The sequence below is a fragment of the Salmo salar genome, chromosome ssa13 (assembly GCF_905237065.1).
Source record: "Salmo salar chromosome ssa13, Ssal_v3.1, whole genome shotgun sequence".
NCBI classification, from domain to species: domain Eukaryota; kingdom Metazoa; phylum Chordata; class Actinopteri; order Salmoniformes; family Salmonidae; genus Salmo; species Salmo salar.
In genome coordinates, this window is record NC_059454.1 from 93312199 (window position 1) to 93327075 (window position 14877).

At 41.4% G+C, this 14877-nt stretch overlaps 1 protein-coding gene across 3 annotated transcripts in view; it reads right to left on the reverse strand.

Annotated features, from left to right (window-relative positions):
* Positions 1-200: 200 nt before the first annotated feature.
* LOC106568245 (armadillo repeat protein deleted in velo-cardio-facial syndrome) overlaps positions 201-14877 on the reverse strand; it is a 35633-nt gene continuing 20956 nt past the window's right edge. The window contains exons 8-17 of one of the 3 annotated variants that reach the window (XM_045692429.1): positions 12977-12994; positions 10988-11059; positions 3804-3931; positions 3414-3564; positions 3118-3310; positions 2875-2986; positions 2639-2726; positions 1681-1745; positions 1022-1140; positions 201-883 (exon numbers count right to left, since the gene is read on the reverse strand). In XM_045692429.1, the coding sequence (XP_045548385.1) occupies positions 1048-1140; positions 1681-1745; positions 2639-2726; positions 2875-2986; positions 3118-3310; positions 3414-3564; positions 3804-3931; positions 10988-11059; positions 12977-12994 (920 nt within the window). In that variant the 3' untranslated portion in view covers positions 201-883; positions 1022-1047. The remainder of the gene's footprint in view (positions 884-1021; positions 1141-1680; positions 1746-2638; positions 2727-2874; positions 2987-3117; positions 3311-3413; positions 3565-3803; positions 3932-10987; positions 11060-12976; positions 12995-14877) is intronic. The other 2 variants (XM_014138417.2, XM_045692430.1) reach the window with 2 other exon arrangements.

Here is a 14877-nt window from a genome sequence, read left to right on the forward strand (position 1 = left end):
GTTCCAGCACTATAGTTTAGCAAAACAGCGATCATATTGAGCTGTCCAATGCTGAAAGTAAAATAACCACAGGACAACTGCTAAGCAACGTGCTGCGTCAATGATACATTCCCTATTAAACTCTATGTGGAATACACCCCTAACCCTTGTCCTAATAGAACGAGATGAGAACAATAATGATAAATTAAGTCCATACAACGTTGAGAAATTATGGATTTTATTTGCGTTCATTTTCTGTTCAACATCGCGATGCAAGAACAAACACGGCATATAGCAAATTCATCATGTCAGCTCCTGATAAAATGGCACTATTACTTGGTAGTGTATAATGTTAACGTTTCCATTCCATTTTTGGTTACAAGATAACGTTCACAACTGTTAATAAATAACATGAATATTACAATATAAATGCCTTCATTTAGAATATGAATCTTTTATTACACATTTACAATCCCATTTCCAACTAGTCTCTTACATAAAGTAATGCACAATTTGCAGGAGTGAAACAACACAGTATGGAAATACTGGAGGAAAAGGCAGGTCAAGAAAAAGAATTGTTTTGACAAATCCTAATTTCATGGAAAGTGTTAGTATTGTGTTTTTCGTCCTGCACTACATTCAGCTGTGTCACTCCACTCATCCCACTGTCCAGTATGTATAAAATATAGTAGAGGTTATGCTCAACTACAGCCAGAGTTTGAATAACACTTTGAACATGTAAATGTAAGATCCAATATTCACTCCATTCTGATTTTCTGGCGGGAGAATAACCATGTTGTCCTGAATGGTGAATTGACCTACAGAATGTCCGTCTAAAGAATAAACACCACAATGACCTCCACAAATGTTGATGTTCCACTTCCTTCTTTTACTGCCACATCTCCTGTAAACAAAACAAAAAAGAACAATGATACATTTTTTCATAATCTATGACTCCCCCAATAGCAAAAGCAATGAACATGTGTATCACACCAGTGAGTAAAACATCAATCCTAAAATGGTTAAGTGAAATGTAATTTACCTGCTCTATAATCCCTTCTGCCAAGCTCAGACCCAGGAGTCGAGGGGTGGAGGTTTGCGCTCCACCAGGCCCACTGCAGGCCTTCCAGCCCGGATGAAGTGCTTCCTCTCTGGGATACTCTGCAACAAAATAGAACAATTATTTAGTTAAAGGTCCAATGCGGCTGTTTTTATCTCAATATCAAATCATTTCTGAGTAACAAGTAAGTACCGTACTGTGATTGTTTTCAATTAAAATTGTTTAAAAAAAATACACAAAAATAGCTTCTTAGTAAAGAGCCATTTCTCAAAGAACAATTTTGCTAGGATTGTCTGGGAGTGGTCTGAGTGGGGAGGGGAAAACTGAAAAATAGCTGTTATTAGCAGAGAGGTTTAGAACTCTCTTGGTCTATTAACTAATTTACCGCCTGGTAATGTCACCAGGCAAGCCAAACCTCCATCCCACCAAAACTGGTAGAAATTTCAGTCGGTCTTTTCAAACAGCTCTTACACTAAAATGGCATTAAAACGGCACTAAAACAGAATTATTCCAACCTCAAAGTGTGGAAATATATATAAAACCCAAGAAAATCACATTTTTTACTGCACTGGCCCTTAAAATCTTGTGAGTCACCATTGAAAAACTCCTGACCTTAGGGATAGTAAGGAGCTCATATGTACCGTGTTACTGACCTGGAGTAACCCATCACCCACTCTGTCACTCTGCTCCACGGTGGAGTATCCATCTGTGGGAAAAACAGACAGGATACAATAAACAAAGGTCATTTTGTGTTGAAATGACAAGAAACAGGCTCACACACAGATGTAGGATCTTCATTTAATCACTCTTTTGTTTCTGAGAATTTTCCTGCACAGCAGGAAATGTAAACTTGTAGTGTATTTGAGTTTTAAAAAGGCTTCTAAAGTTTGAGTTTGTAATTTCCACTTTGAAATTTCAGAATTGATTTTCCCTAAAGAAACCCTGACAAAAATGTCCATTAATTGCAATCCACATAATAATTCAAATGTCCTCTGGCTGCAGGATTATTTTCCTACTGTAGCAAACTGGCTCAAATGAAGATCCTACAGCTGCACGAACACACACACTTTCAACAAGTTCTCACAGTCTCACTGCAGAATTAGACCTTCATCCACGTTCTCTAAACGAGGAAAATTTTGAATTTGCTCCAAAGATCAAATATTGAAGTGTTTTTGAATCCCTGGGTTGACTCCTGCTGCCCTATATGTTCCATTTCTCCAAACCGAAGTTAAGGGTTAAGTTTAGGCACTCATTCCGAATGGTTAAGGTAAAGGTTATGGTTTGGAATATGATAAAAAAAATAAAAAACAGTGTCCACGACTGGGATCAAACATCAAACATCTAACATCTAACCTGATCCAGAGTCATGGGATTACTCAAGTCTACTTGATAGTAATAGCGCTCACTGTTGCCCCTAGTGGCCGATTTTGAAGACATTTCCCGATGTCCTGAGGAATGGATAGACTTCCAATTTCGATGTCAATCTCCCTACACACACACACACACACACACACACACACACACACACACACACACACACACACACACACACACACACACACACACACACTTATGCTGAAGCTACAGTCTCATGCTGACCTTGGTTTTTCTCCATCAGAGGAAGTGTGATGTCATCATAGGCTGACTTTCCGCTCTTAGTTTTTTTGGGCATTCCACTAGTTGTTGACTGAAGGTAAAAAATAAAGAAGACTCAGTATGCCATTATGAACTAATTGTGTCCCATACAGTGCTCAATAGCAGACTGTGTTTGTGCCACCCATTTGGACTGTGTAGTGAATGGGGAATACAGCCTTCTACAGCATGCCATGCGAAACCTTAAAGTGGCTCTTGTTCCAGCCTCCCTTGTAGAGGCTATTTCTCAGGTCCTTGTAGGCCCACACTGTCTGCAGGACATGAGATGCTGCTTTGGTCTCCCGCACAGATTGGCTAGTAAAGAAACAACAGAATAAACCAGAGCCAGCATAAAGGAGAGAGTACAACACGGTGAACTGAGCATCTAGCCAATTGAAACCATCTCCCATAACCAACACCAAAGATACTATGCTATGATAATCTACCTTGTCTTGTTGATGGCCACCAGTTTCTGGATGCCGTGACCCTGTATGAGACCACGGACGTTCTCCGGGCTGTCTGAGATGATCTCATGGATAGTGTTCAGAATGGCCACCACTGTGTCCCCTTCCAGGTTCTTGGCTGGTCGCTGCTGACCACTGGTCAGGTTACTGACCAGGTCCCTCATGGCATAGCTTCCTATGGGGCAAAGGGTAAAATTATGTATCGTGTGTGCGTGCGTGTGCGTGCACTCGCGTGCATGCATGCATTTATGTGTGCATACGTGTTTATGTGCATGTACCTATGAGGTCTTTGTTCCGTCGATCTATGGCCAGGTTGCGTAGAGCAATAGCTACAGCCCGGACCACTTTATCACCATCTGAACGCAGTAGCTCCACCAGGACAGGCAGACCTTTCTCCTTCCTAACTGTGGCCCGGATGTAACTGGACCACTGAGAAAAGGCACAGAGAGAGAATAATAGAAGGATGTCATGTATAAATTGTACACTCCTATTGTGCTACTTGTGAGGATTCACACATCATACTTTTATATACATGATAGCTTTTCAACCACACTTCAATACACCCTTCACACAGAGGGGGGGTAGGGGGGGTAGAGAGAGGATGAGAAACAAACATTCTGTTCTCCCACAGCATCAGATAAACTTCTCCCCCATTGCCCTTCACTCACAGCCCAGTGTCCTGCAGCAAGGTTCTGCAGAGCTCCGGCTGCTGCCTCCAGGGTGTTGTGGTTTTGACTGCGAGTGAGGAGAGACAGGTACAGCCTCACCACCTCTGGCTGGTACAGCAGCTCCAGACCTACAGAGAAAGAGAGAGAGAAACAGAACATCTGCCACCAGTAGAGAACTCTCATACACATTGGAACTGATATGATGAGACACAGTGGATTCTCAAGCCACCAATCAGCAACTAAACAGCACATATAGCGCTTATAAAGCTAGCACAGTTCAGACTTCATAGTGAAAAACCGATGTGATAGAACTGAGGACTTGCACCAAAATGTTTCTTTTATGAAGTGGTAGAGTCTACTTTTTCTGACAGCTTGGAGTTTTTAGGCCAAAGTGTGATGATTTAGCGCAGGATGATATACAAATGCAATAGTTGTTTCCTATGACATCAAAGACAAAATCTCAAAACACCTCTTCTTTCATTGTCATAGTTTTATGGTCCAGAACCATGAACAGATCACTGCAAGACAAGGAGCAAATATTTATCATCAATCAGATGCCTCCTCTAGAGAATATAGATAGTCTGACTTTGAGCTTCATAGCCTATGAAGCACAAAATTATCATTGGATTAGTATTTCAGAAAGAATATACACTGCTCAAAAAAATAAAGGGAACACTTAAACAACACAATGTAACTCCAAGTCAATCACACTGTCCACTTAGGAAGCAACACTGATTGACAATACATTTCACATGCTGTTGTGCAAATGGAATAGACAACAGGTGGAAATTATAGGCAATTAGTAAGACACACCCAATAAAGGAGTGGTTCTGCAGGTGGGAACCACAGACCACTTCTCAGTTCCTATGCTTCCTGGCTGATGTTTTGGTCACTTTTGAACGTGACAGAGTCTGGAGACGCCGTAGAGAACGTGACAGAGTCTGGAGACGCCGTGGAGAACGTTCTGCTGCCTGCAACATCCTCCAGCATGACCGGTTTGGCGGTGGGTCAGTCATGGTGTGGGGTGGCATTTCTTTGGGGGGCCGCACAGCCCTCCATGTGCTCGCCAGAGGTAGCCTGACTGCCATTTGGTACCGAGATGAGATCCTCAGACCCCTTGTGAGACCATATGCTGGTGCGGTTGGCCCTGGTTTCCTCCTAATGCAAGACAATGCTAGACCTCATGTGGCTGGAGTGTGTCAGCAGTTCCTGCAAGAGGAAGGCATTGATGCTATGGACTGGCCCGCCCGTTCCCCAGACCTGAATCCAATTGTGCACATCTGGGACATCATGTCTCGCTCCATCCACCAACGCCACGTTGCACCACAGACTGTCCAGGAGTTGGCGGATGCTTTAGTCCAGGTCTGGGAGCATGCCCAGGCATTGTAGGGAGGTCATACAGGCACGTGGAGGCCACACACACTACTGAGCCTCATTTTGACTTGTTTTAAGGACATTACATCAAAGTTGGATCAGCCTGTAGTGTGGTTTTCCACATTAATTTTGAGTGTGACTCCAAATCCAGACCTCCATGGGTTGATAAATTGGATTTCCATTGATTATTTTTGTGTGATTTTGTTGTCAGCACATTCAACTATGTAAAGAAAAAAGTATTTAATAAGATTATTTCTTTCATTCAGATCTAGGATGTGTTGTTTAAGTGTTCCCTTTATTTTTTTGAGCAGTATATAATGTACACAAAATAAATAATAACCCCAATTAAAGCTCAGCCATGCTTGTGTGTGTGCAAATTCAATATTCACACTGGTTTTATGTTGAAGGAATGTTCTGCCTGGCTAGGGAATTTGGACTGTGCTTGAAATTACAAAATGTTTTCCCAACTTTCATTTTGTACAAACACATGCAAACACCCACACAGCATGTAAACATGGATGTCTATTCTATTATTAACAACTGAATGCTGCAGGCTCCACATCTTATCAGCTCTCACAGAGCTCTTCTCCGCTAACAAATCCATCTGTGTACATACGGTATCCCCCACTAACTTCAGCCATATTCCTTCACAGACTGTACTATTTTACTGGAGTGAGAGGCTTCTAGCTATACCCACATCCCCAGCAGCCTGGCTAGAGTACATAAGGAGTAAAAATACACAGGAACTCTGTTACAGGCTGTCTTCCAGAGGCTTTCCATCCATATTCAGCCAGCTGAAGCTGAAGCTGCTGGGAGGCTGCTGCTGGCTGCGAGGCTTACATGCTGTCTAATCCTGACATGGGCTTGTAACCTGATTATCACAAGGATTGCATCCTCTGGCAGGAGCGCGGGAAGGCTCTACATCCGGACGCACACGTTCTGTTGAGGGTATAAGACTTGTGCTACCTGGATGGCTACCCAGTGTCATCAGTAATCCTCTCATACACACTCAGATGGGCTCTGTTGGGCCATGACCAAACTTTCCATTTGAACCTGTCTGGACTTCTACATCAAAAGACATCTACAATGCTCAGGGATTTTTTTAAATATCTTGCCTTACATTGTGTTTCACTTATAAATATGTATGTATCTGAACATATTCCAACCACAGCGGCAGAGCTGCTGCGATGATGTCAACGTCATAAAGAAGAGAGTTGTATAATCGATTCAGTTCTAACGCTCTTCTTTCCTAAGGTGTCATCTTCTGTCTGATCTTCTGAATGTCAATGACTAGTATAGAATCTTCTCAACAGTCTGGGATATCACACAATGCCTGCATAAATCACACATTATATTTCATACACAAAAAAAGCCATAGTGCCTTATAATCACATCATGACACAAAATACTTAAAATCCTCACTTCATTTGATGCTGAATATAACCCATAATAGCTGTTCACACCACTCCCTCCCCCCACCTCAAACACAAAAGCACATACAAACACTATATAAGGCATTCAGAAAGTATTCACACCCCTTGACTTTGTGTTACAGCCTGAATTTAAAATTGATTAAATTGAGATTTGTGTTACTGGCTTTCACACAATTCCCTACAATGTCAATGTGGAATTCTGTTTTAAGACATTTTTACAAATTAATAAAAATGAAAAGCTAAAATGTCTTGAGTCAATAAGTATTCAATCCCTTTGTAATAAAAATGTGTAAAAATGTGTAAAAATGGAGGAGTAAAAATGTGCTTAGCAAGTCACATAATAAGTTGCATGGACTCTCTCTGTGTGCAACAATAGTGTTTAACATGATTTTTGAAGAACTAACTCATTTCTGTACCCCACACATACAATTATCTGTGAATTTCTAAATCAGATTCAACCACAAAGACCAGGGAGGTTTTCCAATGCCTCGCAAAGAAGGGCACCTATTGGTAGATGGGTAAAAAAAAGCAGACATTGAATATCCCTTTGCACATTACAAAGTTATTAATTACACTTTGGATGGTGTATCAATACACCCAGTCACTACAAAGATACAGGCGTCCTTCCTAACTCAATTGTCTGAGAGGAAAGAAACCGCTCAGGGATTTCACCATGAGGCCAATGGTCACTTTTAAAACAGTCACAGAGTTTAATGACTGTGATAGGAGAAAACTGTCAATGGATCAACAACATTGTAGTTACTCCACAGTACTAACCCAAATGGCTCAGTGAAATGAAGGAAGCCTGTACATAATAAAAATATTCCCAAAATGAATCCTGTTTGCAATAAGACACTACAAAACTGTAAAAATGCAAAAAATGTGGCAAACACAACACAATACATTACAGTACCACTCTTCATATTTTCAAGTGGTGGCTGCATCATGTTATGGGTATGCTTGTCATCGGCAAGGACTAAGGAGTTTTTTTAGGATAAAAATAAACGGAATAGGGCTATGCACAGGCAAAATTCTAGAGGAAAAGCTGGTTCAGTCTGCTTTCCAACAGACACTGGGAGACAAATTCACCTTTCAGCAGGACAATAACCTAAAACACAAGGCCACTGGAGTTGCTTACCAAGATTACATTGAATGTTCCCGCGTGGCGTAGTTACAGTTTTGACTTAAAATCAGCTTGAAAATCTATGGAAAGACTTGGAAATGGCTGTCTAGCAATGATCAATAACCAACTTGACAGAGCTTGAAGAACTTTAAATAGAATAATGTGCAAATATTGTTTAATCCAGGTGTGCAAAGCTCTTAGATTTACCCAGAAAGACTCACATTGGTAATCTCTGCCAAAGGAGATTCCAACATATATTGACTCAGGGGTGTGAATACTTATGTAAATGAATACATTTGCAAACATTTCTAAAAACACGTTTTCACTTTGTCATTATGGAGTACTGTGTGTCGATGGATGAGGAAAAAAACAACAACATTTTAATCCATTTTGAATTCAGGCTGTAACACAACAGCTGACCACGACTCCATTTTGTTGCTCCCAGCCTATAGACAGAAACTAAAACAGGAAGCACCCGCGCTCAGGTCTGTTCAACGCTGGCCCGATCAATCGGATTCCTCGCTTCAAGATTGCTTTGATCACGTGGACTGGGATATGTTCCGCATAGCGTCGAACAACAACATTGCTGATTCGGTGAGCAAGTTTATTAGCAAGTGCATCGGTGATGTTGTACCCACAGCGTCTATTAAAACATTCCCCAACCAGAAACCGTGGATTGATGGCAGCATTCGCGCAAAACTGAAAGTGCGAACCACTGCTTTTAATCAGGGCAAGGTGTCCGGAAACATGACCGAATACCAACAGTGTAGCTATTCCCTCCGCAAGGCAATCGAACAAGCTAAGCGACAGTATAGAGACAAAGTAGAGTCGCAATTCAGCGGCTCAGACACGAGAGGTATGTGGCAGGGTCTACAGTCAATCACGGACTACAAAAGAAAAACCAGCCCCGTTGCGGACCACAATGTCTTGCTCCCAGACAGACTAAACAACTTCTTTGCTCGCTTTGAGGACAATACAGTGCCACTGACACGGCCTGCTACCGAAACCTTACGGGCTCTCCTTCACTGCAGCCAACGTGAGTAAAACATTTAAACGTGTTAACCTTCGCAAGGCTGGAGGCCCAGATGGCATCCCTAGCCGCGTCCTCAGAGCATGCGCAGACCAGCTGTTTACGGACATACTCAATCAATCCTTATCCCAGTCTGCTGTTCCCACATGCTTCAAGAGGGCCACCATTGTTCCTGTGCCCAAGAAAGCTAAGATAACTGAGCTAAATGACTACCGCCCTGTAGCACTCACATCCGTCATCATGAAGTGCTTTGAGAGACTAGTCAAGGACCATATCACCTCCACCCTACCTGACACCCTAGACCCACTCCAATTTGCTTACTGCCCCAATAGGTCCACAGACGACGCAATCACACTGCACACTGCCCTAAACCCATCTGGACAAGAGGAATACCTATGTAAGACTGCTGTTCATTGACTCCAGCTCAGCATTTAACACCATAGTACCCTCCAAACTCGTCATTAAGCTCGAGACCCTGGTTCTCGACCCCGCCCTGTGCAACTGGGTCCTGGACTTCCTGACAGGCCGCCCCCAGGTAGTGAGGGTAGGTAACAACATCTCCACCCCGCTGATCCTCAACACTGGGGCCCCACAAGGGTGCATTCTCAGCCCTCTCCTGTACTCCCTGTTCATCCACGACTGTGTGGCCATGCACGCCTCCAACTCAATCATCAAGTTTGCAGACGACACTACAGTAGTAGGCTTGATTACCAACAACGACGAGATGGCCTACAGGGAGGAGGTGAGGGCCCTCGGAGTGTGGTGTCAGGAAAATAACCTCACACTCAATGTCAACAAAACAAAGGAGATGATCGTGGACTTCAGGAAACAGCAGAGGGAGCAGCCCCCTATCCACATCGACAGGACAGTAGTGGAGAGGGTGTGAAGTTTTAAGTTCCTCGGCGTACACATCACGAACAAACTGAAATGGTCCACCCACACAGACAGCATGGTGAAGAAGGCACAGCAGCGCCTCTTCAACCTCAGGAGGCTGAAGAAATTTGGCTTGTCACCAAAAACACTCACAAACTTTTACAGATGCACAATCGAGAGCATCCTGTCGGGTTGTATCACCGCCTGATACGGCAACTGCTCTGCTCATAACCGGAAGGCTCTCCAGAGGGTAGTGAGGTCTGCACCGGGGGCAAACTACCTGCCCTCCAGGACACCTACACCACCCGATGTCACAGGAAGGCCAAAAAGATCATCAAGGATAACAACCACCCGAGCCACTGCCTGTTCACCCTGCTATCATCCAGAAGGCGAGGTCAGTACAGGTGCATCAAAGCGGGGACCAAGAGACTGAAAAACAGCTTCTATCTGAAGGCCATCAGACTGTTAAACAGCCATCACTAACATTGAGTGGCTGCTGCCAACATACTGACTCAACTCTAGCCACTTTAATAACGTAAAAATTGATGAATCCCTATAAATGTATCACTAGCCACTTTAAACAATGCCACTTTATATCATGTTTACATACCCTACATTACTCATCTCATATGTATATACTGTACTCTATACCATCTACTGCATCTTGCCATCTTGACGTAATAAACGTATCACTGGCCACTTTAAACAATGCCCCTTTATATAATGTTTACATACCCTACATTACTCATCTCACATGTATATACTGTACTCTATACCATCTACTGTATCTTGCCTATGCCGTTCGGCCATCACTCATTTATATATTTTTATGTACATATTCTTATTCATTCCTTTACACTTGTGTGTATAAGGTAGTTGTTGTGAAATTGTTAGATTAGATTACTTGTTAGATATTACTGCATGGTTGGAACTAGAAGCACAAGCATTTCGCTACACCCGCATTAACATCTGCTAACCATGTTTGTGTGACAAATACAATTTGATTTGATTTGGGTATGAATACTTTCTGAAGGTACTGCAACCACAGAAACCACATCAAGCTATTCCATATTGTATTGTCCTCATACAGTAACTGACATACAGCATTTGTATGCACCATGTTGTTCTATCAAAGCATTCAGACGGTCTACTTTTGTGTCTGATTGGTTCCAATACAGTCCAGTCACTTCTTGACATTATAACACATTGGGAACTATTCTACATCATGCACAATACATTTTATAGATGCCTCATGCCAAGGTTTTCCACACTGTAGGTCTTTGGAATGCTTCATTAAGTGATATAATTGCATGTCTTGATCAATCCACAGATCACTAAAGATGCTCCATACCTTTCGTTGGTTGTGTGCGTTTGGGTAAATCCAGTGTACCATATTTTTTGTCACCTGGTCCATTTCTCCAGCCTAGACAAAATACACACACGCAGGCACGCACACACACACCCAGACACACACACACACCGTGGTTAGCAAAAAGCACAATTGAAATCTCACGGTATGACACACACAGTAAATAGGAAATATCAAAACATGAGAAGTGTATAAAGACATGACGATGATAATGAGTCAGAAATACCAAGGTCTTCCATTGAAGCTCAAGACTTGAGGTAGACAACAGGGCAAGCAACCACAGAGAAGAGGTCCTGGAGTCTCATAGTTGACCGAACATTATTATGTATTTGAAGAGTTTATTTCCAAAACGTTATATGCACCAATTTTATACATTTGTGTTTTTTTCATCAGAATTGATTGCTTATGAGTACCTTCATGCGTGTGTAAAATATTACTGTTCTCTGATTTTTTATTCATTGATTTTAGATGTGAATGAACATTTTGTTTTTGAAAACTGAAATCCGTTTTACCAGTCGACAAATCTGACCATAACTCTATGGCTGGGATCATCAACTAAATTCAGCTGCGGACTGATTTTTTTCTTGAACGGAAGGTCAGGGGGCCAGAATATAATTACAAATCATTTGTAGACTGCAAATTAACCACAAGAAGCCCCATAGTTGCACATATGTGGGAATACTTTGGAACAGATTTCCTAAATGAAAATCACTCGGAGCTGATATGCTAGTGTTTTTACAATCTTTTAGGTCCAACAATTAAAACAAATATAGATTTTTTTGCTCTGAAAACTTGGGTGGACAAATAAAATCGCTGCCAGTTGGGGAACCCTGCTCTATGGAATATGGAATATGTTCCGGGATTCATCCAATGGCATTGAGGAGTTTCCCACATCTGTCACCAGCTTCATTAATAAGTGCATCGACAACGTCGGCCCCACAGTGACCGCACATACATATCCCAACAAGAGGCCATGGATTACAGGCAACATCCGCACTGAGCTAAAGGCTAGAGCTGCCGCTTTCAAGGAGTGGGACACTAATCCGGACACTTATACAAAATCCTGCTATGCTTTCTGACTAACCATCAAACAGGCAAAGCATCAATAATGGACTAGAACAGTGGTTCTCAATCTGTGGGAATCCTGAATCCCGAATCCCTGAATCCTGTCGTAATTTTTCAGTCACTCAAGCATCACATGAACACACATTAGAATTGGCAAACTGCATAGAATTGCAAGAACATTAGCTTTAAAACGGCAAAATATCCTCTGCACTCCATGAAAAAGTGTAAAATTGCTTCAAATGTGCATCAAACCTGATCCATTTTCTCTCCGCCAAAAAAGAGTGGTGTAAACAGTTCATGTCATGAACAGTGCTTGTGCCCATAGAAATAGATGTGGCGTGCAGGGTGGGCAAGGGATGTTCCCCAATGGTGGAAGGGGGGCCTGAGTGAAACAGTTTGGGAACTGGCCCCCTGACCTCTGCTACTCATTTTCTATACCGACTGAGTAGTTTGCCACCGCCCCCGAGCTACTAGGACATGGAAGTCCTGTTGTCAAAAAGGCCTACACCTGCTGTATCCGGCGCATGTGTCAAATACAATTTAATTTGATTTGATTTGATAAATGTATAATTTGTAAATTTCTTCATAAAAAATGTAGTTATTTATTACATTTAACTGTGTAAAACCTAGCAATATAACTTATTTCTCTGAGAGTGAGGCAGATATATAGTATTATTTGTCTCTCTGAAATTAAACCAAGTAATAGATTTTAAACAAATACATGTCTGTCATTGAACAACACCATGCCATAATTAGATAGTGAGAAAACACACCAATCTCTTTCATAATTTCTTTAAACAATAAAGGATATTTTACCAACATTTTTGAAAATGTATATATAGCTTTTTTGAATGAAACAAACATTTTTGATTGTCAAATATAATTCATTTATTTAGGCAGACTTACTTTGATTGAACCACTCCTCTTGTGAATGGTGATGGAAGGAAACAAATCAAAAGACAAATAAGGAAGACATTTTCAAATGGCAAATATAGCATTACAGCAATACAAACTACACACCAGAAATCACCCAATTCTACCCCTATATACATGCTTGCCAAAGTATGTGGTACATTTCACAACTCTATGCACAAAAATCTTAACAGATCATCAAAATGGCTCATTCTTAGGAACTCTAAGCACATTTTCGATTGACCGAGTACAACAAACAAATTGACAAAGGCACTTGTTCGCTGCACCTTTTCATTTGGATACATATTTAATCTATCTGCTTTTCAAAATGCAATATTCACTTAACTTTTTATATGATTTTCTTGTAATTTGTTAACAATACAATGAACTGGATGTGGCCTTAATTACTACATGATCATTCTCAATCAGCCAGTGTGCTTCAATAGGACAAAATGGAAAGAGTCACTCATGTGCTATCATTTGGAATTATATTGTAGTGTACAATGCACTGCTGAAATACCTGGGTTGTATGTATAACAATATACCGTTTTCCATTCATTATCTGATTTCATTGATACACTGTAAGCAGAGAGACAGTAAATACTTTATCAGTTGACAAGTCACATAGAAAAGGTGATCTTGAACAGTGGTGAACCGTCATTCAAGGCAGGTGAGGCTCTGAGCCCTACCTGTTCATCCCCACCTGTTTTTTATGATATGTGACACACATTAATGTGTCACATATCCGTTTGCAAACAATGTAAAAAAATATCTTCGAGTTAATAAAGCCACAAGCAGGTGTTTCAGCCTAGCTCAGTGCTTTCTGTGGTGGTGGGGCAGCCAGCGGAAAATACAGAGCGTCGCTGTTGGTAATGTTCTCTAGTTGTGAGGTGATTGGCTCAGTGTTCTGTCACTCATGAGGACACTACGTCACTGTAAAATCTACAAGGAGAGCTCGAAAATTCAAGCCCCTTGGGTGCTGCCACAGAGTTACATTAGAAGTGCCCATCCAAGAAGGCTCAAGGTCATTGGTCACAGATAAAATGACATCAAATCACGTTATATTTACCGTAGCTTTGATTGGACTGATCATGTCAACATCATACTTTCAAAATCTTAGCTAGCAAGCTATCAGTCATCATCATGAATCAAGTCAACAATCTACTGGCAAATCCTTTTTAATCCTTGTCATATGAAAATAAAGTATAGATAAAACGTACAGATGAAGTCGGAAGTTTACATACACCTTAGCCAAATACATTTAAACTCAGTTTTTCACACTTCCTGACATTTAATCCTAGTAAAAATTCCCTGTCTAAAGTCAGTTAGGATCACCACTTTTTTTAAGATTGTGAAATGTCAGAATAATAGTAGAGAGAATTATTTATTTCAGCTTTTATTTATTTCATCACATTCCCAGTGGGTCAAAAGTTTACATACACTCAATTAGTATTTGGTAGCGTTGCCTTTAAATTGTTTAACTTGGGTCAAACGTTTCGGTAGCCTTCCACAAGCTTCCCACAATAAGTTGGGTGAATTTTGCCCCATTCCTCCGGACAGAGCTGGTGTAGAGTCAGGTTTGTATGCCTCCTTGCTCACACACACTTTTTCAGTTCTGCCCACAAATTTTCTATGGGATTGAGGTCAGGGCTTTGTGATGGCCATTCCAATACCTTGACTTTGTTGTCCTTAAGCCATTTTGCCACGACTTTGGAAGTATGCTTGCGGTCATTGTCCATTTGGAAGACCCATTTGCGACCAAGCTTTAACTTCCTGGCTGATGTCTTGAGATGTTGCTTCAATATATTCACATAATTTTCCTGCCTCATGATGCCATCTATTTTGTGAATTGCACCAGTCCCTCCTGCAGCAAAGCACCCCCACAACATGACGCT